Source organism: Crotalus tigris, unplaced genomic scaffold, assembly GCF_016545835.1.
Source record: "Crotalus tigris isolate CLP2741 ecotype Arizona unplaced genomic scaffold, ASM1654583v1 scf7180000024313.351630, whole genome shotgun sequence".
Classification (NCBI taxonomy): Eukaryota; Metazoa; Chordata; class Lepidosauria; order Squamata; family Viperidae; genus Crotalus; species Crotalus tigris.
Genome location: NW_024100485.1, coordinates 68627 through 96462, shown reverse-complemented (window position 1 = coordinate 96462; position 27836 = coordinate 68627). Strand labels below are relative to the sequence as shown.

The 27836-nt window shown below is 42.2% G+C and overlaps 1 protein-coding gene across 3 annotated transcripts; it reads right to left on the bottom strand.

The window, feature by feature from the left end:
- Positions 1 to 683: 683 nt before the first annotated feature.
- LOC120299794 lies at positions 684 to 27836 on the bottom strand. 3 transcript variants are annotated; one of them, XM_039325000.1, is made up of 7 exons: positions 27770 to 27816; positions 25507 to 25597; positions 23371 to 23877; positions 13086 to 13471; positions 10683 to 10843; positions 5399 to 5531; positions 684 to 1265 (listed from the first exon to the last, which is right to left on the bottom strand). In XM_039325000.1, the coding sequence occupies exons 3-7, from the start codon at positions 23777 to 23779 to the stop codon at positions 1083 to 1085; spliced, it is 1272 nt and encodes a 423-aa protein (XP_039180934.1). In that variant the 5' UTR covers positions 23780 to 23877; positions 25507 to 25597; positions 27770 to 27816; the 3' UTR covers positions 684 to 1082. The 3 variants fall into 3 exon arrangements, with proteins under 3 accessions (XP_039180934.1, XP_039180936.1, XP_039180933.1); XM_039325002.1 differs by having other exon boundaries at positions 25507 to 25594; XM_039324999.1 differs by lacking the exon at positions 25507 to 25597 and having other exon boundaries at positions 27770 to 27836.

Sequence of the window (27836 nt, the reverse complement as noted above, 5' to 3'; positions counted from 1 at the left end):
TCTCCTGTTTTGGGAAGAAGGAAGCTGTGAGCAAAGTATTCTCCAGCTAACAACACAATGAATTGATAGAAAAGAATATTTATAGTTCAGGGTTGAACTGTGGGGTTCTTGGTGCTCTCCTTGCTTGGCTGTTTTCTTGCAGACATTTCATTACCAAACTAGGCAACGTCATCAGTGCACTGATGATGTTGCTTTAGTTTGGTAGTGAAATGTCTGCAAGAAAACAACCGAGCTCAGAGAACAGTTCAACCATGAGCTATAAATATTCTCAAAGACCTCATACACAGTGAATTGGCAAAAGAATCAAGAAAAGGGAGGGGGTGGCTTTTTTAAAAAAAGCTTTCTTAACTAGAGAGCAGGAAGGGGCTGGTTGTCAAGAAAAGACTGGGTCACCTTTCTCTAGCCGGTAAAATTAGTCTCTTATTTCTTTCAAAAAAGCTGGTTTTTTTCTGTCTGCAGATCAATGCTGGCAGAGAGCAAAACTCAGATCAAACACTGGGAATCCAGCAGAGACATAAAAGAATTTTGCAAGTGAAGGGATAGAAAACTAGTAAAACCACAATCCATCTATGGCTTGTTGAACTCCTTGTTTGGCTGCCCTTGAAGCATATCTCTCAAGAGCTTGCTTAGCACAGGCATTATGTTTCAGGGTCAGAGGTCATCGTAGCCAAACCATCAGCAGCAACAGTTAGAGATGATTTTAATGTTTGCAGAGAAAGGCTGGGTTACGGAACAGTTTTGAGTGCAGTGTGTGAGTGTGGTTACCTGCTTCACTCATCCGTAGGGCAAGAAAATCCCCCCCCCCTCATTAAGCGCTGAATAAATATTATAAATAAAACACAGCCACCTCTATTTAGATGCTCTGATCCAGGCAGCAACAGAGAAAACAGGCAGCATGTTTCTTTGCTTGGAGGCCCAGCTCTCTTTTCAAGGAGCTTCCAGCATGGAGCCCTCACCAGGAAGTTAAAACAAGAATACTGACTTCGTTGGGAGGTAGACAAGCAGCGGCCAACTGGGAGATTTGGGTTCTTTGCTCCCCTTGCAGTACCACAAAGGGCTTTGGGACCGCTCAGCCAACCCTGTTAGATGCAGGCCCCAACTCTGGACAAGTAGCTCTCATAATTCTCTTCACAGCGTTTTATGCAGTGGCAGAAATAGTTCACATCGGCAATGGCCTCCAGAAGGTCTGTCTGTACTAGGCAGATGTCATAGTGCTCCGAAGTAGGAACTGTCTGGGGAGAATCACTTCCTTGCCCTAAGAATACCTGTTGGGCCAAGATAAGAAGGTCAGAATCCTTTAACTCACAAAGCAGAGGGACAAAGCAAAAAAGGAAATCCGCCATCCCCTTTTTCAGGACTGTTTGATTTCTCTAAAGAGATACTAAATCTTAAACCCTCTTAGGAGGCTTTCCTCTGGAGAACTTGTCAGCCCAAACCCTCCTAAGTTTGGAGCATTTGCTTTTCAGAGGGCTCGTACCCCACAACCTCCTCCTCAGCCGCTAGCCACAGCGACTAACCACTCAAGCTACAGAAGCAGGCAACATCATTGTTGTTCTTATTAAAAGTAGTCCTTGTCTTGCGACAATTTCTGTGGCTAAGTAAGGTGGTGGTTAACTAAGTCATACCCAATTTTATGACCTTTTTTTTAAACCCATGGTTGTTAAGCAAATCACTGCCATCGTTCAATGAATCATCTAGTTGTTAAACAAAGCTGGCTTTCCCCATTGATATAATCATACTCATAATAATAATAATAATAATGAGGATAAGGATGATAATAATGAAGTTGGAAAGGACCTTGGAGGTCATCTAATCCAACCCCCTGCTCAGGCAGGAAACCGTATACCAGCAATGGCGAACCTTTTAGAGACCGAGTGCCCAAACTGCAACCCAAAACCCACTTATGTATCGTTGGGTGCCGGGTGGGCGTGGCCCATTGGGTGGGCGTGGCCCATTGCATGGGTGTGGCTGCCGTGGTAACAGCAGACCGGGTGGGACTAAAAAGTTCAATCAATCAATTCCAACTTTGCGAGATCTTTTTTTTTCCGCGAGAAGTTGAAATTGATTGCTTGAACTTCTTTTTTTTTTTGTACATGGCGGTAGAGGCCTAAAGCGAAAAGGTTTTATAAAACCCAACTGAAGGCCTAGGACTGGGGCAATGGCACGTGTGCCCACAGAGAGGGCTCTGCATGCCACCTGTGGCACGCGTGCCATAGGTTCGCCACCACGGCCCTTTATACCATTTCGGACAAATGGCTGTCCAGTCTCTTCTTAAAAACTTCCAGTGTTGGAGCATTCACTGCTTCTGGAGGCAGGTTGTTCCACTAATTAATTGTTTTAACCATCAGGAAGTTTCTCCTTAGTTCTAGGTTGCTTCTCCCTTTGGTCAGTTTCCATTCATTGCTTCTTGTCCTGCCTTCAGGCGCTTTGGAGGATAGCTTGACTTCCTCTTCTTTGTGGTAGCCCCTGAGATATTGGACTTTGCTTGCCAGAAGATGGCTGGGAAAGTCACAAATGGCAATGCCATGAACATAAATACATGCCAGCGGCCAAGTGCCTGATTTTTTATTACGTGACCATGACGATGCAACAATAGTCGTAAGCGTGAGGACTGGTTGTAAGTCACCCTTTTGAGTGCTGCTGTAACTTGGATCTGTCATTAAGCAAACGGTTGTAAGTTGAAGATTACCTGTATTATGCTCAAAGGGTCATGAGGAATGTGGTGGGGGCATCACAAAGAAGATAGGACTGACATTTTTCAGCTTGGTTTTCATGGTGGGGGTCACTCTTTCATGTGTATAAGAAGCGTGAACAATTATACTCCAATTCTCAATTCTTGGGGGTTGCAAAAAGGAGGACTTGCACGGATGAGTATCTAACTATTCTCAAACAGCAAGGGCTGGCAAGGGAATGGAGTTCCCAAACGCCGTTCCTTTAAGTGTGGATGGCGATAGAAAGGGAAGGATTCCAGTAGACAGCGTGAATGGTTGAAATGTTATGAGCCCAGGTGAATTCTAGACAGGGATTGTGTAGGACTGATACTGCAAGGCCTGGCAATAGAAGATTTGGAAACCTTGAGATATCCTCTTCTCCACCACTTACTCTAGTTCAGGGGTAGGCAACCTTGGCTCTTTTATGACTCGTGGACTTCAACTCCCAGAATTCCTGAGCCAGCCATGCTGAGGGGAAAGGGAGAGGTTTCCAAGCTGAGCCATGCTGGCTCAGGAATTCTGGGAGTTGAAGTCCACGAGACAGAAAAGAGCCAAGGTTGCCTACCCCTGCGTCTAATTAGAAAATCCCATTGCAAAGCACCAAAACATATAACATCTCCCGCCCTGCTCTGAACCTACTGTACAAACAACAGGCTCTCAAGCCAGCTTTGAAACTCACACACAGGCTGAATTACAGCTAGAGAAGATCACTTTGGAGCACGCTCAGATCTACCCACTAAGAGGGAAGAGCTGAGCTTGGGACTCAAGGGGAAAAGCAAGGTCTTTTCAAAGGGATCAAGGCTGGCTCGGACCCAGCAAAATTTTCCTGGCTTCTGAAACTGCAAGATCTGACCTGAAACCAGCAGGAGGAGAAAGGAGGGCATGGAATCCCAGGAGTCCTCTCTGCCCCCTTGCTTTCTAAATATAATATGACCTGAAACTGATTGGCTGGGGAAGAAAATGAACAACATCCTGTGGTGGGATTCAGCCAATTTTTTGTTGCTCAGGCCCAGAATGGACTTCCGGAAGCGGCATCCACACAGAGAACCGGCTGTTCACATATTTGAATCCTACCACTGACAGCATCCCCTTCTCTCTTCATCTCCCCTTCTTCAAAGACCATTCTGTAGGCTGAGGCAGGGTAAAATGTTCCAGGCAGGGCTCTTTGCCTCCTCCACCAAGACCTGAGTACAAGTGAGCCCAGAATTTATATTGCTAATTTGAGATTTTTGCAAAATGAGTTGTGCCCCGTTTTGCGGCTTTTGTTGCCACAGTCGTTAAGTGAATTGCTGCGGTTGTTAAATTAGCAACACGGTTGTTAAGTGAATCTGGCTTCCCCATTGACTTTTGCTTGTCAGAAAGTTGCGAAAGAGGATCACGTGACACCCCCCCAGGACACAGCAACCGTCACAAATATGAACTGGTTGTCAAGCCTCTAAATGTAAATCATGTAACCACGGGGACGCTGCAGCGGTCCTAACTGTGAAAATGGTCAAAAGTTACTTTTTTCAGTCCCGTTGTAACTTCGAACGCTCACTAAATGAACCGTTGCAAGTCGAGGACTACCTGTATTTACTGACCACCTTGAGGGTCCATTGTCGAGAAATGAAAAAATCCCAGCCTCCACTTGTAATTTTCCCTATGCTGTGAGTGGCACCAAGGCTCAAAGAACCAATGTGGTGGCTTGAATCCAACAAGAACCAATTAACCTTGCCTGCCCAGCTTTTTCTCCATCCCCTACTTCAGGCAGCACACACTCTCTCCCAGCTGCCTCCCTTTCCTAAGCGAAAGCTTTTAGGCCAATTTAAAGACCCGCTACGACGGCCTTTCTCTTTGGCTCTCCCAACTTCCTGGCTCTGGCGTGAAAGCTGCCCTTTAAGCACTCAGTATTGCAAAGGAGCTTTGCTAAAAAGCAGGTTGCTGGATGTGGATGTGAGGGGAAATGGAAATGATTCACACCATGGACAGAAGGAGCACGCCGCAAGAACAGGCACCAAGCATCTGCTGTTCCACGCCAGCCACCATTCTCCGCTAATCACCTGCAATTACGACAGGCAGCTCACTTACCAATCTCTGCCACCTTCGGGACAGTTTAGAAGGAGAAATAAGCAATCCTTGCCAGTGAGGCAGTGTTGCTCTAAAACAGCGGTTCTCAACCTGTGGGTCGCGACCCCATTTGGGGTCGAACGACCATTTCACGGGGGTCACCAAACAACGCAATCCGCCATTTTTTTTCTCAGTGGTGCAGGGGGCGGTGCCACGCATGCGTGCCACGCAGGGGGCACCGCCGCGCATGCGCACCACACAGAGGGTGGCACAGGGGGTTGTGCCACGCATGCGCACCGCGCATGCACCACCACCGCGCATGCGCACCGCACAGGGGGCAGTGTTGCGCATGCATGCCGCGCAGGGGCGCTGCCGCGCATCGGGGTCGCCGGTCTAAAAAGATTGAGAACCACTGCTCTAAAAGTAGCCAAGGAGACGGATTTTTCTGCTTAAGGGTGGAATAAAGTGGAGGAATCACAATAGCGAGTCTCCACTGAGTGCACAAAACCTCCTGAAAGCGTAGCTTATTTGCCAGCATTGACAAAAGGGGACGGCGGAATTATAATTAAAAGCTGCGAATGACCCACAAAAGAATCTTCTAGGAGGAACAGGATTGGCGCAACGCTTCTCCCTAACAATACCTGAGGGTGGACAATGGTGTCGGAATCAGTCAGTCGGATATTGTCATCTATAAAGATATGCTGGACTCTGGCGTCCTGAGGATCAACCCAAAGGGGCTTTCCACCTTGGCTGGAATAATTATTCTTAGCCCACCTGCAGCACAAAAAGAGACACAATCTGTAGTGATCAGCTGAGACATGCATTCATTTTGCTCCTTGTAGGAATGGAATAAAAGAGGGAAAGCGAGGAATTAATGCACACAGGGCCATACCGGGTGGTCCCTTTTTAATTAAAGTATCTGGTCCTTTCTTCAATTTATTCTGTTTCTAAGATTCAAGGTTTCAGAGGATTTTGAATATCATTTACTTATTACTTAAAAAAATGACAATAAAGGTTATCTTATCTTACTTACCAACCAACAAACAAGGAAAATAATGGCCGGTAAGCTGATGGGACAGGAAGTGAACAGCCAGTAAAGATAGATAAAAAGAAATATTGCGCTGAGCACCTATGGTCTAAATTTTGGCCACTGGAACTGTCCCTGTGTTTCTCAATCCTTTTGCAACAAGGTGGATAAATTCCCACGTTTCTGTGTAAAATAAGGGTAAAGGAACTAGATTTCGCTTTTCAAAAACAAACAAAAGTATCCGGATACTGTATGCCTGAAAAAAACCAGCTCTGCATTTAGGAGATGAAGCCAAATATGTGAAATATGTGTAACCTTGCTTCTCTGTGCATCTAATCAGAGTTGTTTGTGCCCTTATAAAGAGTACTCAAGAAAAGAGAATGGTGCCTGTAAACAAGCAAGCAAATAAATAAAGTGCTGTAGCAGCATCTGCTGAAGCCTCAGGCTGTTTCCAAAGGAACCTAGGAAGTCTTGTTCAGGGCAGGAGTTATTCAAAGCAAGATCTACAAAGGGATGTAAGATCCCCGATATCCAGCCTTTGTTTAAATATTCTTAGCAAATATAGTCCAGCATCTCTGAAGACCTTCTGTACATCCTACTGAATACATCTTAGAACATTCCCGTAAATGTCCGGTTAAAACCTGCTTCCCTATCAGTTCTATCCATTGCTTCTGCCCTTTGAAGTATCAGAAGATAAGTCTATTTTACATTTTATATGGACAGACCTTCAGACATCCACCAACAGAACAAGATTTTTTTCCCCTTCTCCTGATACAGAAGAAGCAAATATTCCTCATAAGATTCAGTTTCTAGAATTCTCTCAATCTTGCTCTCATTGTTCCCTGAGCACTTCAAACCTTTTAAAATACCTTCCAAATTTCAGAGTATGTTGAATACTCTTACAACATGGGTACCAAGATGGGTGTGGGCAGTCACTGAATTAGAAGGCAAACAATTAAAGATGCTTCCTACCACCTTTTCTAGTCCCTGGGATGCTAGCACCCCCCAGCTTTCAATATTTTGTGTGGTCTGGGCATCCAACATCATTCTTTTTTATGAATATATAAAACATCTCTATTGGGCTGGGAAGTCCTATTCCAATTTAGATTATAACTAAGGCTCCATTTTTCCCATATATTTATTCATTCATTCATTTAGACAAATATTTTAAAAGTCAGGCATGAGAAGAGGTTTGGTAGACACAAAGGAAACTGCAAGTAAGCTGATGCTCACAAACGCTATGCTGAAGATCATAGAAATGGAAATGTGTTCTGTTACTAAGTTGTTGTTGTTGTTAATTGCGAAGTCGTGTCCGACCCATCGCGACCCCATGGACAACATTCCTCCACGTCTTCCTGTCCTCTACCATCTTCTGGAGTCCATTTAAATTCACACCTACTGCTTCAGTGACTCCATCCAGCCATCTCATTCTCTGTCGTCCCCTTCTTCTATTGCCCTCAATCTTTCCCAGCATTAGGCTCTTCTCCAGTGAATCCTTCCTTCTCATTAGGTGGCCAAAGTACTTGAGTTTCAACTTCAGGATCTGGCCTTCTAAAGAGCAGTCGGGGTTGATCTCTTCTAGGACCGACCGGTTTGAACGCCTTGCAGTCCAAGGGACTCGCAGGAGTCTTCTCCAGCACCACAGTTCAAAGGCCTCAATTCTTTTGCGCTCAGCCTTTCTTATGGTCCAACTTTCACAGCCATACATTGCAACTGGGAAAATCATGGCCTGGACTATGCGCACTTTTGTTGGCAGGGTGATGTCTCTGCTTTTTAGAATGCTGTCTAGATTTGCCATAGCTTTCCTCCCCAGGAGCAAGCGTCTTTTAATTTCTTGGCTGCAGTCTCCATCTGAGGTGATCTTGGAGCCCAGAAAAATAAAATCTGTCACTACCTCCATTTCTTCCCCATCTATTTGCCAGGAATTGAGAGGGCCGGATGCCATGATTTTGGTTTTCTTAATGTTGAGTTTCAAGCCAACTTTTGCACTCTCCTTCTTCACCCGCATCAAGAGGCTCTTTAGTTCCTCTTCACTTTCTGCCATTAGAGTGGTATCATCTGCATATCTTAGGTTGTTGATATTTCTCCCGGCAATCTTAATTCCAACTTTTGATTCATCTAGCCCTGCCTTTCTCATGATGTGCTCTGCATATAAGTTAAATAGGCAGGGCGACAGTATACAGCCTTGCCGGACTCCTTTTCCAATTTTGAACCAATCAGTGGTTCCGTGTCCAGTTCTCACTGTTGCTTCTTGACCCGCATATAGGTTTCTCAAGAGACAAATGAGATGGTCTGGTACTCCCATCTCTTTAAGAACTTGCCACAATTTGTTGTGATCCACACAATCAAAGGCTTTTGCATAGTCAATGAAGCAGAAGTAGATGTTTTTCTGGAACTCCCTAGCTTTCTCCATGATCCAGCGTATGTTGGCAATTTGATCTCTAGTTCCTCTGCCTCTTCGAAATCCTGCCTGTACTTCTGGTAGTTCTCGATCCACATACTGCTGGAGTCTAGCTTGTAGGATTTTAAGCATAACTTTACTAGCATGTGAAATGAGTGCAATGGTGCGATAGTTTGAACATTCTTTGGCATTGCCTTTCTTTGGAATTGGAATGTAAACTGACCTTTTCCAATCCTGTGGCCACTGTTGAGTTTTCCAAATTTGCTGGCAAATTGAGTGTAGCACTTTTACTGCATCGTCTTTTAAGATTTTGAATAGCTCAGCTGGAATACTGTCACCTCCACTAGCTTTGTTGTTGCTCAGATTTTCTAAGGCCCATTTCACTTCACATTCTAGGATGTCTGGTTCGAGGTCAGTGACCATCTCATTGTGGTTATCTGGGACGTTAAGCTCATTCTTGTATAGTTCTTCTGTGTAGTTTTGCCATCTCTTCTTAATCTCTTCTGCCTCTGTTAGGTCTCTGCCATTTTGGTCCTTTATCATGCCCATCTTTGCATGAAACGTTCCCTTCATATCTCCAATTTTCTTGAAGAGATCTCTGGTCCTCCCTATTCTGTTGTTTTCTTCTATTTCTTTGCACTGTTCATTTAAGAAGGCATTCTTATCTCTTCTAGCTACTCTCTGGAATTCTGCATTCAATTGGGTGTATCTTTCTCTTTCTCCTTTGCCTTTCGCTTCCCTTCTTTCCTCAGCTATTTGCAAAGCTTCCTCAGACAGCCATTTTGCTTTCTTGCATTTCTTTTTCTTTGGGATGGTTTTAGTTGCTACCTCTTGTACAATGTTGCGAACTTCCATCCATAGTTCTTCAGGCACTCTGTCTATCAGATCTAATTCCTTAAATCTATTTGTCACCTCTACTGTATATTCATCAGGAATATGATTTAGTTCATACCTGAGTGGCCTAGTGCTTTTCCCTACTTTTTTCAATTTAAGCCTAAATTTTGCAACGAGAAGCTCATGATCTGAGCCACAGTCAGCTCCTGGTCTTGTTTTTACTGACTGTATAGAGCTTCTCCATCTTTGGCTGCAGAGCACATAGTCAATCTGATTTCTATGTTGACCGTCTGGTGATGTCCATGTGTAGAGCCGTCTCTTGGGTTGTTGGAAAAGAGTGTTTGTTATGACCATCGTATTCTCTTGACAAAATTCTATTAGCCTGTGCCCTGCTTCATTTTGTACTCCAAGGCCAAACTTGCCTGTTATTCCGGTTATCTTTTGGCTTCCTACCTTAGCATTCCAATCCCCCATGATGATAAGGACATCATTTTTTGGTGTTAATTCTATAAGGTGCTGTAGGGCTTCATAGAACCGGTCAATTTCATCCTCTTCAGCACCAGTGGTTGGGGCATAGATTTGGACTACTGTGATATTGAATGGTTTGCCTTGGATTCGAATTGAGATCATTCTTGACTATGAAGGCTACTCCATTTCTTCTGAGGGATTCTTGCCCACAGTAGTATACCTGATGGTCATCTGAGTTAAATTCACCCATTCCTGTCCATTTTAGTTCGCTGATTCCTAAGATGTCGATGTTCAGTCTTGTCATCTCTTTTTTGACTACGTCTAGCTTGCCTTGATTCATGGATCTTACATTCCAGGTTCCTATGGAGAAAAAATCTTTACAGCATCGGACTTTCCTTTCACCACCAGATATATCCACAGCTGAGCGTCCTTTCGGCTTTGGCCCAGTCGCTTCATTCTTTCTGGCGCTACTAGTACTAGCCCTCTGCTCTTCCCCAGTAGCATATTGGACACCTTCCGACCTGAGGGGCTCATCTTCCAGCGTCATATCTTTTTTCCTTTTAGTACTGTCCATGGGGTTTTCATGGCAAAGATACTGGAGTGGTTTGCCATTTCCTTCTCCAGTGGATCACATTTTGTCAGAACTCTCTGCTATAACCTGTCCGTCTTGGGTGGCCCTGCACGGCATAGCTTATAGCTTCATTGAGTTACGCAAGCCCCTTCGCCACGACAAGGCAGTAATCCATAAAGGGGCTGTTACTAAGTAGGTATACTAGAAATAGAAATATATATTGTGACTAAGCTAGGCTCATATGATACTGAGGGAAGTTAGCCCCCCAGAAGGAAATATTAAAAAGGAAAATATATTTTTCCTCAAGGATTTTTTTTTAAGTATTTTTTAAAAAGCAGAAACCAAACCTGACCCCAAATTTCTTTGCCTCAAGCAAGAGCTAGCCTCATAGAAATGCAGATATAACACCATTAGGAAGTTGGAGCCAGGGAACTCAAGACAAAGAAACTCTTAAGAGTCATTAGCCCAGCCCCAGGGAAGCAGGAGATGACTTTTTTTTTACACTGCCATAACTTCAAACAGGAGCTAAAGAAGGCAGCCAGTAAGCGAGGACTACCTATATTTGTTGTTAAAAAGCCAATCACTGTAAATAAATGTAGGCCAACAAGAAAGCACACATCTCACCATTCAAAGTGGTCCTGGAAACCACTGATGCCTTCCCTGGAGCTGAAATAGGCATACATTTTCCTGCACCCATTGTCGCTGGAGAGCTGTTCAGCTCCATGGCTTAGTGCTATTTTTTTCTTGCTGCAACGTATCCTTCCAAGTCTGGGATCTACAGGCAACTGCAGTAAAAATAAGAGTGAGATAGAAGAAACATTATTCAAAGCACCAATTCTAGACTGCCTCAAACAGGCTGAGATGATCAAAGTAGAGGGGAATTTAAGAACAGGGTCCGGAAAGGACAGAAAAAAGATCACCTCTCTTAAGTGGATATAGGCTAAGTTTGTATACGAAGAGATATTTGATAAGGGAATTTTATCACCGGCATTTAATCAGGCTTATATTACAGTTATGCCAAAAGCAGGTAATGAGCATATTCAGCATGCTCATTATCATACAATCTCATTAACTGACGTTGATACAAAGATTTTTAACAGCAGTGCTAGCAGACAGATTACAGCAAGTGATGTTGTTTCTTATTAATAATGACCAAGCAGGATTTATAAAAACTGGGCAAGCAGCTGACAACACTGGAGCAGTCGTAGTTCTGACAGATTTGAATAAAAATAAAGGTCAACTTGTAATTTTATCACTAGACGCTAAAAAGTCTTTAATAAAATACACAAACATTACAGCTTGCTGTAAAAATAATTTGTTTTGGAGTTCATAAAATGGACTAAGATATTATATGAATCGCCAATATCTAAAGTGAAGATTAGTGACATGTTTCTTTCCCATTTTTTCATTATTTAAAGAAACTAGACAAGCTTACTTTCACCCTTGCTTTTTAATATCTGCGTGGAACTCTTAGCTTGTGCTATTAGACATCACAGAGAGATCTATAGAGAAGGATATATTTCCATTGAACAAAAATTGGTTTTATTTTCAGGTGACATTGTTTTGTTTATTTCTGAACCTTATAGTACTGTCCCAGTGTTAATGCAAAAGATTGAAGCCTTTAGCAAAATAGCAGGTGAAAACGTATTTTAGTTTAAAAAATCAACTTGATAACAATTGCAATGATTACACTGTTGGAATACCAGAAGGGTCAGGTTGGGGACGGATCATCCTAGAAAAGGCCTACCTATCTGGCTACCAAGAGTCAGTACTGACTCAATGGCACATCATCAATTAAAAACCCCAACAGTTAAAAAGGATTGATCATTCCATCCTTAACGCCCCTATATCATCTATGTGCCCTGCGGTCTTTGAAAAATATTACAGATATTATCTGCATTTTTTTTTAAAAAAAATGGGCATATAAAATTCAGAGCACTTTCTGCAAGTGAAAAGAAGAACTACATGGAAGGCAACCATGTTTCGTTTTATTTTTATTTTATTTCTTTATTTAGATCCCATCTTTATTTTTACAAGTAACTCAAGGTGACGAACATATTCCACACATCTTCCTCCTCCTGTTTTCCTCAGGATAACAACCCTGTGAGGTAAGTTGGGCTGAGAAAGAGGTACTGGCCCAAAGTCACCCAGCTGGCTTTCAAGGCTAAGACAGGACTTGAATTCAAATCTTCTGCTTTCTAGCCTGGTGCCTTAATCACCAAACTGGCTATCACCAAACTATCAGAGCCTCAAAGAAAGCAACAAGAAGCTTTACAAGCTATACACAAATGATTCCCCAGCCAAGGAAGTTCCTAGCAGTTTTTCTTTGCATCTTGAATTTTTAACAAACCATGACCTTTATTTGGGAGGTATTCTCTGCAATTCACAGACCATAATCTTTTTGGAGAAGAATCAAAAGCTGTCTTTCTAAACAAATCCGACGAAGTCAGCAGACATTTTCTTTCAGGACAGGATCCCTCAGCAATAAATAATACATCAATAGTGACCTGAAGGCACATAATCAACCTAATATAGGACCCTCATGGCTTCCCATTTCAGAGCATCCCATCTCTAGCATTGGACACCATGCTGTGGGATTTAATTTCTCCTGTTCATCTCCCAGAAAAAAAGGAAGGATCTATCTACAAGAAAGGTAGGATTTCTCCTTGCATTGTTTCAGATCCACAATCTCACACAAAGGAAACCCAACAAGAACTTCTCTCTTCTATCGGGAGCTTACTTCGCAGAAAAAACCCAATCGTACATCTATTGAAATGGTTGAATTATTTTTATGCCACTCTCTGCTTAAAAAAAATCAATCAAACTTGAACCAAGGAGCTTTTTTGAGAAAAAGCTAAAAGGGAGAATCGGAGAGAAGGAGATGCTACTATCTTAGAACAAGTAATAGTTACTTTCTCTTCTAGAGCATCTCAACTAAAAGAGCTAAAACATCTGCCAAGTTGGCTAAAAAAGCGAGCATCGCTCAAGCAACGTTAAGCAAAGGGGAAATTCTGTGTGCCCGCTCACCGAGATTTCTCCCAGGGCAGGGAAGCTGGGATGCTGCCCCTCCAGGGTGCAGCTCACCGCCCGCAGGACACGAGGCAGATCTGTGCCGAAGGTACGAAAGATGATGGCAAATTCCCTCCCTTCTCGATGCAAGCTCTCCAGGAGGCAGAAGAAGGAAGGTAGCACCAAGTGGTAGTGCCTGGCCTGCTCATCTTGGACGGAGAGCTGAGGGTGAGGCTGACCCTGCCACTCTAGCAGCTTCAAGTGATGCCTGTGAAGGTCCCGGAACTTCCTCCCGCAGGGCGTCTCTGTGAATTTGGCGTGGCGGCCATAATAAGAATAGAAGCTCACAGCACCTTGGCAGGGAGGGTGCAAAGAGGGAGACTCACTGACCCACTGCCACTCCCCTAGAAAAGAAAGGAAGGGACCAGGTGAAGCTCTGCTTCAAAATACAGGGAGTCCTTGAGTTACAACCGTAACTGGGACCAGAATTTCCATCGCTAAGCCATGCGGATGTCACAGGACTGCATCGCTTAGCAACAGCAATCCTGGCACGTTCTGTTGCCATCATTATCTGAATTCCTTGAGTTGCTAACCTATCCCAATTCAAGTCATTCCAGGCTTGGTCCCTCCCAGTCCCGAGCCTCAGGTCTTCCCAGGGAAGGGGCTGCCTCCCCTCCAACAGACCCAACTGCCTATTTTTCCCCATCTCTGCTCTTTTGGTTACCCTGCACCCTGTTTTGCAGGGTGGCAAACAGCCCTAGAGCCATGCAGGGGCTCAGGGGCATCCTTGACACACCACAGCCCTGTAGCTGGAACATACCTCTGAGCTACAGCGAAATGCAAAACCAGCATCACCCCTTGAAGCCTCAGCTGCCTCAGCCTGGCCTAGTATAATCCTTGACTTATAAACAGAATTGAGCCCAAAATGTCCAAAATGGCTCATTGATAAGCGAGGCAGTTGATAAGTAAGTAGAATCCCATTTTATTACCTTTTTGCCACAGTTGTTAAGTAAATCACTGCAGTTGCTAACTGAATCACTTGGTCATTAAGCAAATATGGCTTCCTGCAATGACTTTGCTTGCCAGAAGTCAGCTGGGAAGGTTACAAATGGTGATCACATGACCCTGGGATGGTGCAATTGTCATAAATACATGCAAGTTGCCAAGCACTGAAATTTTGAGCATGTGACCATGGGGATGTTGCAATAGTTAAGTGTGAAGAACGGTCATAAGTCATTTTTTTCAATTCAGGTAGTCCTCGACTTACGATCTCAAATAAGCCCAAAATTTCTCTTCCTAAGTGAGATATTTGTTAAGTGAGTTTTGCCCCATTTTACAACCTTTCATGCCATGGTTGTTAAGTGAATCACTGCGGTGGTTAAGTTAGTAACCCGGTCGTTAAGTGAATCCGGCTTCCCCCTTGACTTTGTTTGTCAGAAGGTCGCAAAAGGGGATCCCACGACCCCGCGGGACACACTGCAACTCTCATGAGTCAGTTGCCAAGTGTCCGAATTTTGATCACATGAGTATGGGGATGCTGCAACGGTCGTAAATGTGAAAAATGGTAACACGTCACTTTTTTCAATGACGTCGTAACTTTGAACAGTCACTAAATGAACTGTTGTAATTCGAGGACTACCTGTACTGTCGTAACTTTTTATGGTCATTAAACAAATTGTTGTTAAGTCGAGGACTACCTGTACTACAGCACAGTAGGAAACTGCAGCTATCCTGGGAAGCCCCAGTCTGGCACAGTAGCACAGTGGAAAGACCCAGCCCAGCCTCACTTTCAACTGCCCTCACCACTCTGGACTCTTAAGGCCCTTGCCACCCTGCGCTCCACCACCATCCCAGATGACCCTCACCATTTTCCTGCTTCCTGGCTGATGAGACGTGCCCATTCTGCCCCTTCACGAGGCAACTGCTGGCCACGTGAGGCCATCTTCCCCAGGTCTCCTGAGAATACTGACGTGTGTGTGTGTGTGTGTGTGTGTGTGTGAGAGAGAGAGAGAGAGAGAGAGAGAGAGAGAGAGAGAGAGAGAGAGAGAGAGAGAGACCTGGGGAAGAAAGCCTCATGCAGCCAGCAGCTGCCTTATGAAGATCCAGGCAGGCGTACTTGGCCAGCAGTCAGATCAGGAAGCCAGCGAAGGTCAACTGGATGGAGTGCAGGTGGCCAGAGAGGTGGGTGGGGTGAGTTCAGGGGTGTCAAACTGCCCGCCCGCGGGCCGGATGCATCACGTGGAAGCTGCGCCCACCCCAGCTCCGGCAAGGGGGAAAAAGTCGCAATACATCACGACACATCACATGACGCGGCGAGTTTGACATCCCTGGGTTAATTGAAGTGCCCTTGTGGTCATATGTCTGGGCAGGCTGCCAAGTGTCCAAATCATGATCACATGATTGCAGAGCTGCTGCAATGGCCATAACTTTGAGGACTGTAACTTCAGTCGCTGAATGAATGGTTTCTTAAGCGAGGCTTACCTGTGAGTCTGTTTCCCACTTTTCGGATCAATTGTTTCTTGTCTACTTGATTTACATTATGACATTGTGCAAATGTGACAAACAGTTTTGTTCTTCTGAATTACATCCTTATCACCAAGGAATAGAACCAGCTGGAGAACAGAAAAGGATCTTAATGGTCCTTACCATCCCTCAAACTCCTGTACTTCATCCAGAGAAAGATAAATGGCTGCTGGCAATTATCAAATGGACTGAGAACTTCAAAGCATTTTTTTCCCATATTTAAGCGTACAGTTTACTATAGACAGCAATCCCACATGGATGACATAAACCAATTTAGTCACTCCTCAGTGGACAGATTCTAATTTTTAAACTGCAAACTGTTAACCCTTTGTTACCCTAGTAGGTATAATTCTTCATTCCCATCCCTAATAGTTTCTATATCAAAATATATCCCAGAAGTATAAATTCAAAGTATACACATTTATTTTTAGCATGATTTGAGCAATGTGAAAAATGCAGGTTGAGACTGGACACAATAAAATTAACACTTGTTTTGCCGCAGGTCCTGTCCACCTAGGAATTCAAAATTATGTAAAGAGAGTAGATATATAAGTACTATTATATACAATAGTAGATATATAAGTACTAGTAGATATATAAGTAAATATATAAAATATACTAGTAGATATATAAGTAGATATATAAGTACTAGTAGATATATAAGTACTATTCTACTACTTCAGTGGGAAGGTGATTCCAAAAGGATGCCCCAATCAGAGTAGGGCAACAGATTTTGGCCTTTTTATCTGTGTGGCTATTAGTGGGAGAAGCAGGAGTTGCATGATTATGGAACAAAAGGTGAGCAAAGACTTAAGACACCCATTTTGCTTCTTGAAACTCCCCTCAACATCCACTCTTCCTACCTCCCCACAATCCTGTTCACATTTGAAACATAGCTACTAATTCATTGTACATATACTGTCAGCCTAAAACCTGGAAGTCCTTAAATGAGCCCTATTCAGCGTGGAAGGGCCTATGGCTCTAGAACTATTTGTCATTGCCTACTACAGTATTTTTCAACCAGGGCAACTTTAAACTTCAATTCCCAGAATTTCTCAGCCCTCAGGGGTGGCTGAAGAATTCTGGGAGTTGAAGTCCACACATCTTAAAGTTGCCAAGGCTGAAAAAACACTGAGCTAGCCTATTTCCTCTAGGAACTGTGAAAAATCAGAACTGGAGGAAATAAAACCTACAGGCCAAGAGTGGGTTAAAAGTGGAATAAGTATTACAGTGTATATCTGTTTTAGTCTCAAATGTCATTGGTCCTATCAAGGTGATGCTTCTGTTATAAGCACAGCAGCTTCCTGACTCAGTTTTTAAAGAGACAAATAAGAAACTCAGCAGTCTAGCTCTTTAGGGCAGAATCTATTCCTTGTCAAGAAGCTGAATGCCCGACTTCCGGTGGTTAAAGCGGCGATGATGGCGGCTACCTTGTAGCCGTCCTTCTGAGACGGTGTCAGATCCGCGGAGCACAGCGTTCATCAGCTGGCTCGCGGTTCGAAATCCCCTTCCCAGGCGAAGGGAAGGGGTAGAGATTGCATGAATAGAGGTAGAACCTCTTAACCTTCCCTGGATTTTTTTTTTAGGGGGGTAGAAAGAGTGCTCCCTCAGAGTTCATTGCCTTCTCCGCCTCTCAGCTGTCTTTGCTTCTTCGGAAGCAAAGCAAAATGCCGCTACCATCTCCGCACTCAAAGCTGCTTGGTGAGTGACTTTTAAAGCGGACAGAACTGTTTAAAGGATTTTACTTAGAGTTAGAGATTTATTTTCTTTAAATTTCTTCTTTTTAGTATAAGCTGACTTTTTTTTTTTCACTTTCTTTTCTTTGGGCGGAAAGTGAGAGTGAAAGTAAAATGGCGTTTTGAAAGGTTTTTTTTCCTATCTCTGGAAAGAAAAGACGGACTGATTGAACTGTATGCTTAATATTGTTTTTTCTCTTAAGTCTTTTTTCTTCTTTTAAACTGCCTTGGGAGTTTTTACTTTTATTGTATTTTTCTTGGTTTTTTACTTGTAAGGATTTAAGTCCTTTTTTTCCCTTTTTTAAGAAGAAAGAAAGATAGTTTAAAATGGCTTCAAAGAGACAACCAGCTTCTATAGTTTCTAAGGTGATTTCTTCTCCTGTTACTGCAACTGTCCAACAACAATTTAAAGTAACACCACCGGTGCAACAACCCAAGGCTAGGTTAAAGAACAGAGAATGACCCATGCAGCACATAAACGTAAGGAAAAGGAGCAACAGAAGAAAGAAGTTAACGAATCTGCTCATCAGATTGTTTCAATGCCGGTGGGAGGAGCAAGACCTAAAAGTTCTGCAACACATTCTTCAGTAGCAGATCTTGAGGGAATCTTCTCCAGGCTCCTGGTTGAGGGAGATGGCAAAGTTCCTGGCCTGGAATGTTAACGGTTTAAACGTTCCCCAGAAGAGGAAGAAAATTTTTCATTATTTAAAGCAACATAACAATGACATTATTTGTTTGCAGGAAACTCATATTTTACTTAAAGATCAAAAATACTTAGCTAATCTTCGTTTGGGATCTCATTTTATATCTCCTGCCCCTGGGAAAAAAGGGGGTGTGGTAATTTATGTTAAGCAAAAGTTACCAGCTTGTTTGGTAGAATCAGATCCCCAAGGGAGATATGTTATGGTTGAACTTGGTTTATATGGCAAGAAAATACTTATTGTGGGATTATATGCACCAAACCAGCAACAGGAACAATTTTATAAGTTGTTACATCAGAAAATAACTCTGTTAGACTATAGGTCTGTGATATTAATGGGAGACTGGAATGGTGTTTTAGATACACAAAAGGACAAAAAAGGTTCTTCTATTTTTTTTAAACAGGCTAAACTACCTAAAGCCTTTTTTGAATTGAAAGAAGATTGGGAATTGAGACAGATCATAGTCCAGTCTGGATGGAATTGGTTGCTGAGAAAGAAGAGAGGAGATCCTGGAGGTTGAATGAGAATTTATTTAAACAAGAAAAAAATGTCCAAGAATTAAAGGAATGTTTAAAGGAATATTTTGTTTTAAATATGAACAAGGGAACATCAATGTCAATGGTATGGGATGCAAGTAAAGCCTTTATGTGTGGGATTTTGATAAATATGAATAATTTTCATAGACAGAAGCAGACTCATATTTGGTGGTCGTGTAAAAATATAAAAGCCTTTTGGATTAAGATATGGTGGAATATTCAAAGAATTTTTAGAAGGAGGGTAAAATTTACTCCGCAATTATTTTTATTAGGTATTATTACTGACTGTGATGCTAAGGAAGTTATACTGATACTAAATTTGATCACAGCCGCTAGGCTGTTAGTTGGACAATATTGGAAGAAGGATTCTTTGCCTACTTTGCAAGAATGGTTTTATAAAGTTTCTTATTTGGCGGAAATGGCAAAGATTTCAGCTTTCTTAAAGGAGCAATCCCAAGAGAAATTTTTTGTTGTATGGGAAAAATGGATAAATTTTATACAATATAATTTGGATATGGAAAAATATCATTTAGCTTTTTTATAACTTTTATAGATTGTTTTTTCTTTTCTTTTTTTGTTTTTTGTTTTTTCTTTTTTATTTTTTTTTCTTTCTCTTTCTCTCTCTCTTTCCTTTCTTTCTTTTTTCTTTTTTAAGTATTTTTTTTATTAATGTTTATATATATTTTATTATTACAAGACGTAAAATTTGTTTAGATATTTTAAAATTTTAGATAAGCCTATATTCAGTTCTGGGAAGTTCGGGGAGGGGGGAGGGAGGGGTGGGCTTGGGAGGGATGGGGTGAGGGTTGATTTTTTGGGGGGTTGTATATTTGTAAAACTTTTAAAAATTTTCAATAAAAAAAAAAAAGAAGAAGCTGAATGCCCATCAGCTGCTGGTGCAATCATTTAAAGCTTATTAAGTTGCACTACTTCATTTACAACACTAAGTTAACACAAAACTGCTTCAAATGTACTACAATGCTTTTCAAAATCCTCTCTGTTGATACACACCATCTCTCTGGGAACAGAACTTAGCAAGCAGGTGTGCCCCCCCCACCCCAGCCTCTCTTTTCTACCTTGCCTCTTTTTCATTTACTCTGCTGCAGCTCTTTATTTATAATGTGTTTAACATGCATTAGGCTCTGTTAATAATGCGTCTAATATTGTGCTAGACACTGTATTAATAAAATCAAACAAATGCCTACCAACTGCTAATAGTCGAGCAGAATTAAATTGTTTTCAACCAATCTGTCAGCCACAGGCAGGATGTTTAATACTAAATAGTGAGCCCACATAATGTTAAGATGAAACAAGAAAGATGATCATGAGAACTGTGAGGAACAAAATCCCTCTTGGTTGCAGCCGCTGCTGTTGCTGGGGAGCCTTTTCAAAGATAATGGATGATGGCTTATTTCCTTAGTGGCAGTTAAATGCAACCATGGTTCTTTCCGCAAGGTTCCTCTTGGTTAGGTAAAAAGCTCTTGGACTTTCTATCCAAAACTCAGGAATTTGAATTGCATGTATTTGCCAATCGCATGACACTGTGACTGTTGAAAGTACATGCAAGTTGCCAAGTGCCCAGATTTAGAATTTGTGACTGGGAATGCTGCAACAGTCGTAAGTTTGAGGACTAATTGTAAGTCACATTTTTCAGTGTCGTTATAACTTCCAATAGTTGCTGAACAAATGGTTGTAAGGACTACTTGAACCTAAGCCATAGAGCTCTTTTTTAACCTGATTCGGGTAAGGTAAATGAGCAGCATGGAAGAACAACTGATCTCTAGAAGATTTTCTGTAGCACTGTAGGGCTGAGATAATATGCCCCCAAGGTTGAAAACACTAAAAATAAAAAGCTATATAAATACTACGCATTATTTATTCATGACCAAAGTAGGGCCCAAATACCAGCATTCCCCAAAAAATCACACACCACCACAGGCAGGCTAGAGCAGTAGTGGCGAACCTATGGCACGGGTGCCAGAGGCGGCACTCAGAGTCCTCTCTGTGGGCACACGCGCCATCGCCCCAGTCCTAGGCCTTCCGCTGGATTTTATAAAACCTTTTCGCTTTAGGCCTCTGCTGCCGTGTGCAAAAAAAAAAAAAAAAGGTTCAATCAGTCAATTTCAACTTCTCGCGGGAAAAAAAAAGATCTTGCAGAGTTGGAATTGATTGATTGAACTTTTTAGTCCCACCTAGTCTGCTGTTACTACTGCAGCCATACCCACCCAATGGGCCACACCCAGCCAATGGGCCATACTCAGCCAATGGCCACCCGGCACCCGACGATGCATAAGTGGGTTTTGGGTTGCGGTTTGGGCACTCGGTCTCTAAAAGGTTCGCCATCACTGGGCTAGAGGGAAGAGATAACCTTCTTAAAACTGCAATTAACATAATGTTCATAACTGGTTGCCAGCTTTCTTGAGATGAACCAAACAATCCTAAAAGAGAGAAAAAAATCTTTCATGTTTTCCAGAACTTTTCATAAGCAAAATGGCAGTTCAGGCAAGGTTTGGGACTGTAAACACCAGAGGCTTGAAATTCCAGGTTTCCAAATTACAATCAGACTCAAAATGGGTACTGCAGGCTCACTGTTGAAAATACAGGTAGTCCCCCTTCTGACAAGTCCCCCATTCCTTTAGTGACCATCTGAAGTTACGATGGCACTGAAAAAAGTGACTTATGACCGTTTTTCACACTTACAACCGTTGCAGCTTCCTCATGGTCAGATGATTAAAATTTGGACACTTGTCATGTATTTATGACGGTTGCAGTGTCCCGGGGTGCTGTGGTCACCTTTTGTGACCTTCTGACAAGCAAAGCCAATGGGGATGCGAGATTCACTTAACAACTGTGTTACTAATTTAACAACTGCAGTGATTCACTTAACAACTATGGCAGGAAAGGTCATAAAATGGGGCAAAACCCACTTAACAACTGTCTTGCTTAGCAATGGAAATATTGGGCTCAATTGTGATCATAAGTTGAGGACTACCTGTGTCACGTACATTACCGCTCTTGGGCAATGTAACAATGAAGCTGGGAAGGAGACATACGCAATCTTCCCAGAGCAATTTTCTGCAGAGCTACTCAGCCATAAAACCTCAGTGAGTTCAGAAGCTTGCTTCCAAGTAGGGTGTGGGTAAAACCGCAGCTTTAAGCTCTCTAGGTCTGTAATAACACCACCACCAATATGCTGCCCGACTCTAGGTGGCTCACAGCAATCAAATTACAATCAAATCAACTAAACATAAAACACAAAAATTAAAGATGTCAAACGGACGAAAATGGCTTGAGCTTTAAGGGAAAAACTTTTCAATTCCAGGTTCAAAAACATAGTATTGTTTTAATAGAAGAGAATATTTTTGTAGCTCAGGGTTTAACTGTGGGGTCCTTGTTGCTCTCGGAGCTTGGTAGTTTTCTTGCAGAAGTTTCATTACCAAACTAGGAAACATCATCAAGATCAGAGAGCACTAAGGACCCCAGACTATTATTTGTGAAAATCATCTGGGTTTTTTTGTTATGCCTCACAGCTTTTAAGGTCTCTCCTAAAAAGCAGTGAAACTCTTCTTTCAGGAGAAAAGAAGTGATCATCATTTTGAAGCAGTTCAAAATGCATTTGGCATAAAACTGTAGAAAACACACTGAACTCAAAACAACTCAAGCTTGAAATAGGTGAAGTGGGTTATTCTGACTTCACTTTTTTAATCTTTAAATGGCCTTGTTTCAAGCTCAGAATATTTTCAGCAAGGCTGATGTATATGTATTAATTTTATACTGTATCAAATTATAGGATGGGGCTGATGGGGCTATTACAGCCAGAGATTTTGGAGAAAGAATTCCAAATGTATTGCTTATAGTCCTCAAGATACCCGTGAGCAGAATTTGAATAACCTGAAGAAAACAGTACGCAAGAAATTCTCAACTGACAAGAAGCAAAATTCCAGCATACTTTTGGAGAATATTTAAAAAAATGTCTTCTATATTTCCCCACAAATTATTTGACCCCATAATGTTTGGTGAACTGTATCCATTTTTATCTCCATACCTACAACACAAGTTATTTGCCAGAGGAAAAAGAATATTAGATATACAGGTAGTCATCGACCTATTGTTTTAATGACTGTTTGAAGTTACAATGATTTCAATCACTATAAAAAGTGATTTGAGATTGGTCCTCGTGCTTATAACTAGTCCTCACATTTATGACCACCACAGTATCCCGTGGTCATGTGATCAAAATGTGCGCACTTGGCAACTTGCATGTATTTATGACAGTCACAGCATCAGAGTCCTCTTGAGGTAAGATGGGTGGCCCATCAAATAAATAAATAAATAAATAAATAAATAAATAAATAAATAAGATCACCATTTGCAACCTTCCTAAGGGACTCCCAACAAGCAGCCTATCAAATAAATAAATAAATAAATGATAAATAAATAAATAAATAAGATCACCATTTACAACCTTCCTAAGGGACTCCCAACAAGCAAAGTCAATGGGGAAAGCTAGATTCACTGAACAACTGCATGATTTGCTTAATGACCATGGGAATTTGCTTAACAACCCACAGCAAGGTCATAAAATTTGGTGCAACTCAGCTTAATGACTGTATTTCTTAGTGACAGAAATTCTGATCCCAATTGTGGTCATAAGTCGAGGACTATTTGCACATGTTCTTTCTTGCCTAATGACATTTTGGGGCATGAAACTCTTAGTTCATAATTGCTGTAATTGATTTAAAAAAAAAATCTATCCCAGGCCCAAAATGGAAGATTGTAAATTCCCCAACATACCAAATGATCTTACCTGTCTGGCTAAATTTTCCCCAGGTCACCGTACTCAGGTAATAGTTTAAAGCATCACCGGGGTCCTGTTTGGTAACCGAATCAGACACCAGGATGGTGTTGTTCAAATCGATGTGCAAAATCAGCTTTCGCTTCTTAGGACTCGAGATTGGCCCAGGAAGAAGTCTGGAGAGAGTGGTGGTTCCTAAAGGCTCGCAAGCTATTTGGTCTTCGTCTTGCATCCTTTCGGGAGACTGGCTGTGTGGCCTTTCTGCGCAGCCGACCATCTCAACTGGCTCCCCTGAACTTCTGAGGCTGTTCTCACAACTGTTCATCCCAGAAAGAGAACTTTTTCTCTTCCTCTTGCTGGCACTGTTGGAGATGGGTTTTGCATCTACCAGTCCAACCGACACCTCATCATGTAACGGCATCTGCTCAGGTTTTAGAGTGCCTCTGTTGGATAAATTATCTTTTTTTGTCCAACGGTCAGAGGGATTTCTCTCCCTCAAATCCAGTGGATCACACTAGGCTGGGATAAATTAGAAGAAAATATATTGCTTCCAGCTCAGTCTGGATGAATATTATTATTAACATACAAATCACAGCATCTTTATCTTATATAGTGTAGTGATTTACCATAGGAGTGTGCAATTTGGATTCAAAAATAAAAGATTATGGAGACCCTCAGACAACCTCTGTTGGTATCTCCTTAAAGTAGCAGCATCTTTTAATAATAATAATAACAACAACAACAACAACAACATAACACCCCAGACTTAACAATTGTCGATAAGAAAGACAAAAAAGTCTGGATAATGGACGTGGCAGTGCCTGGAGACAGCAGAATAGACGAGAAAGAGCTGGAGAAGATAACAAAATACAAAGACCTACAAATAGAAATAGAAAGACTGTGGCAAAAGCAAGCAAGGGTAGTACCAATAGTCATAGGCTCCTTGGGTGCAATCCCAAAACAACTGGAGCACCACTTGAACACCATTGGCATTGACAAATTCGCTATTAGTCAATTGCAAAAGGCAGCCTTATTAGGAACTGCTTCCATCCTGCGACGATATCTGTAATACCATCAAACATCCACATCTGCCTATCCCAGGTCCTGGGTAAGGACTCAATAGGTAGACAAAATGCCAAATCCAGTCTGAACATCTGGCTGACTGTACGATGATCAATAATAAAAGTTGGAAGGGATCTTGGAGGTCATCTAGTCCAACCCCCTGCTCAGGCAGGAAACCCTATACCATTTTGGACAAATGGCTGTCCAGTCTCTTCTTAAAAACTTCCAGTGTTGGAGTATTCACCGCTTCTGAAGGCAGGTTGTTCCACTGGTTAATTGTTCTAACTGTCAGGAAGTTTCTCCTTAGTTCTAGGTTGCTTCTCTCTTGCTTAGTTTCCACCCGTTGCTTCTTGTTCTGTCTTTTTGGGTGAGCAGCATAGCTCCTTTACCAACAATAGTACAAACTTGGAAGAACATTCACTTAATATAAAGAGTTGCTGAAAGAGGATATAAAACATACCTATGTACCAAAAAAAAGTCTGCCTTTAAACCCAAAACCCTGCATAGCCCTAATTTATATTTATTGACTCCAGTCTCACTCAGAGTTTTAGCAAACTGTAACTTCTTCACACAAGTGAAATTTGGTCCGTGAAAAAAAGCTGGATTCGTTAGACAACTGAACTATTCCTTTTTCTTTTATTTACACACTTGCTACTTTTCACTAACCTAGTGAAAAAAAGGAATAGGGGTGACATAATAGCAGTGTTCCAATATTTGAGGAGCTGCCACAAAGAAGAGGAGGCCAACCTACTTTCCAAAGCACCAGAAGGCAAGACAAAAAACAATGGATGGAAACTAATCCAGGAGAGAAGCAACCTGGAATTAAGGAGAAACTTCCTACCAGTGAGAACAATTAACCAGTGGAACTGTTGGCCTTTGTGGGTGCCCCATCACTGGAGGCTTTTAAGAAGAGACTGGACAACCATCTGTCTGAAATGGTATAGGATCTCCTGCTTGAGCAGGGTGTTGGATTAGAAGACCTCCAATGTCCCTTCCACTTCTATTACCATTATCATTCTCTTGAGATTAATCTAAAACACTAAATTTAATTTAACCCAGGAAGTAGGATTCCAGATCCTGACATACCTTGCTGATCAGATCTAGGAATTGAGCAGTCTTTACACTCCAGCTGTGTTAGAGTTCAGATTTTGTTATCCCCGTCCTGAATAACTCACTGCTGTAAATATAGCATAAGCCATTAACAGGGTGTGCATGTGCGAGTAGGGTTGAGTTTAAAGAGGATTAGTCATTGCCAAATCTATGCAAATTGGAATCAGCTCTGTAACTTGTGACACTTTAATATGGAAGCTCAGCATACATAGGGCATTCTATAAATATCATAGTCCCTTCTCAAATGTATTTCTCATCACTGCCTATATCATCCTGTTTCTCATCTTCTCAAAAGAAAACTAAGTTAAGTTGTAACTTGGAATCCTAGAATCAGAAAATGTCAAAAGATACCACCTGTGAGATTTTTAACTTCCAACTTTAACACAATATATAGAGATTGATAATATTCATCCCTAGGAGCGAGAAGCCTCCAATTATGTGCTAAAAATAACAAAATTCTGAAGTCATTAAAATGGTAAATAGCCTTGACAATGGCATCAGCATAATATAGTCTTATATCATCTTGGAGACATTTTACATAATCTCAAAGATTAAAAGCCGTGGTGCAATTGTTAGAAGGCAGTATTCCAGGCTAACTCTGCCGACTGCCAAGGATTTGATCCTGACCAGCTCAAAGTTGACTCAACCTTCCATCCTTCCAAGGTCAGTAAAATGAGGACTCAGATTGTTGGGGGCAATATGCTGACTCTGTAAAACCACTTAGAGAGGGCTGTAAAGCACTATGAAGCGGTATATAAGTCTAAGTGCTATTGCTAGAATGGCCCCAGTCCTGTTAGCTTTTCATAAGGCTTTAAAAACCTAGCTTTCTTCCAGAGCAGGGGTGTCAAACTTGCAATGTCACATGACGTATCATGACGTATTGAGACTTTTTTTGCCATTGCCAGCAATGGGGTGGGCAAGATTTCGTTATGATGCATCCAGCCAACGGGCCGGCAGTTTGACACCCCTGTTCCAGAGCCTCGGGTGATGAATGTGCTAAAGGCCCTGTTTCTATATGCTTAACTATCTCAGCTGCTGGGTATATTTATTTTGGATATTATTGTTTTAAATGTTTATTGCTTCAATTGTGTTTATAGTTTTGAAATTGTAAATTGTTCAGAGTCATTGAAATGGGCAGCTACAGAAATTGAATAACAAACTGGCTTTACTTACTAAAAAAACCCCAAAAAACAGCCTAACCATATGTAGAAAGCCAGTCTTGTGTAGAGATTAAGATGCCAGGCTAGAATAGGGGTCTCCAAGCTTGGCAACTTTAAGACTTGTTAACTTCCACTCCCAAAATTCACCAACCAATTCTGGGAGCTGGAGTCCATAAGTCTGGAGTCACAAGTTTGGAGACCCCCTGAGCTAGAACACAGGAGTCCGTGAGTTCTAGTCCTGCCTTAGGCACCGAAGCCAGCTTGAGTGACCTCGGGCCAGTCCTTCTGTCTCAACCTTAGGGAGAAGAAAGAGACAAGGACAATTCACTTCCAAAATTCTGACCAGGAAAACTACAGGGATTTTGTCCAAGGTGCTCGATACTTAAAAACGAAAAGAAAAGAAAAAAGGAAGCATACGCTTACCCTGCCTAAGGCAACAATCACAGGCCCCACTTCCGTAGGAACGAGGCTCCCTGAACGCAGCATGTGTGCAGGTTTTGTATAAGGAGCCTCAGGCTGGGGTCCCAGCGAGGCTCGCAAGGCAAAATCGCCAATGATTCCCGCACGTGAGCCCCACCCAATGCCCAAAATAGTCCCTTCTCTCGTTTCCCACCGGTCAATCTTAACAAGAGATGCTGCCGTCCTAACTTCTTCGAATTTCTCACCCGACTTGCTGCCTCCCTTTACACGGCACGGAAAAACCTATTAGCTCGGGGGCTCCCCTTGTACAAAGCGGCGTGGTTACTCTATGAGCTGCGCTTACATCAGGCGTTTAGCGTACAACCACACACAATCCTAGTTATTTAAAACTAACCTCGGAAAGTGGTGCAAACCACTAAACTATAACCTCGCTAAATAAAAAAAATAAAAATCCCACCAGGCGGAGAGGAAAAGGAGACCACCAGATGATCCCCGGTGCCCACGACCTTTCGGGCTCCTTCCACTTATGCGGGGAGGATCCTTGGGATTCAGCTTCTACTTTTGCTTGCTCTCTCTCTTTCCTACCCCAAAAAGAGCTGAGACCCGGCTCGCCCTCTGACCGGAGAAAACGATCCCCCCTGTCCCGCATGTAATATTACCAAATTCCCGACACCCGGCTTCTCACTTCCTCTCCGGAGAACTCTCCATGCACCAGTAATTTTTTTC

Bases quoted from the DNA above. Each gene is read 5' to 3' on its own strand.
- LOC120299794 (XM_039324999.1), bottom strand. From the start codon at position 23,779: ATGCCGTTACATGATGAGGTGTCGGTTGGACTGGTAGATGCAAAACCC. The intron at 10,844-13,085 runs GTGAGCGGGCAC...TTTTTACTGCAG, and splicing joins CTGCCCTGGGAGAAATCTCG to TTGCCTGTAGATCCCAGACT. The intron at 5,532-10,682 runs GTGAGATGTGTG...TTTGTGCTGCAG, and splicing joins TTCCAGGACCACTTTGAATG to GTGGGCTAAGAATAATTATT.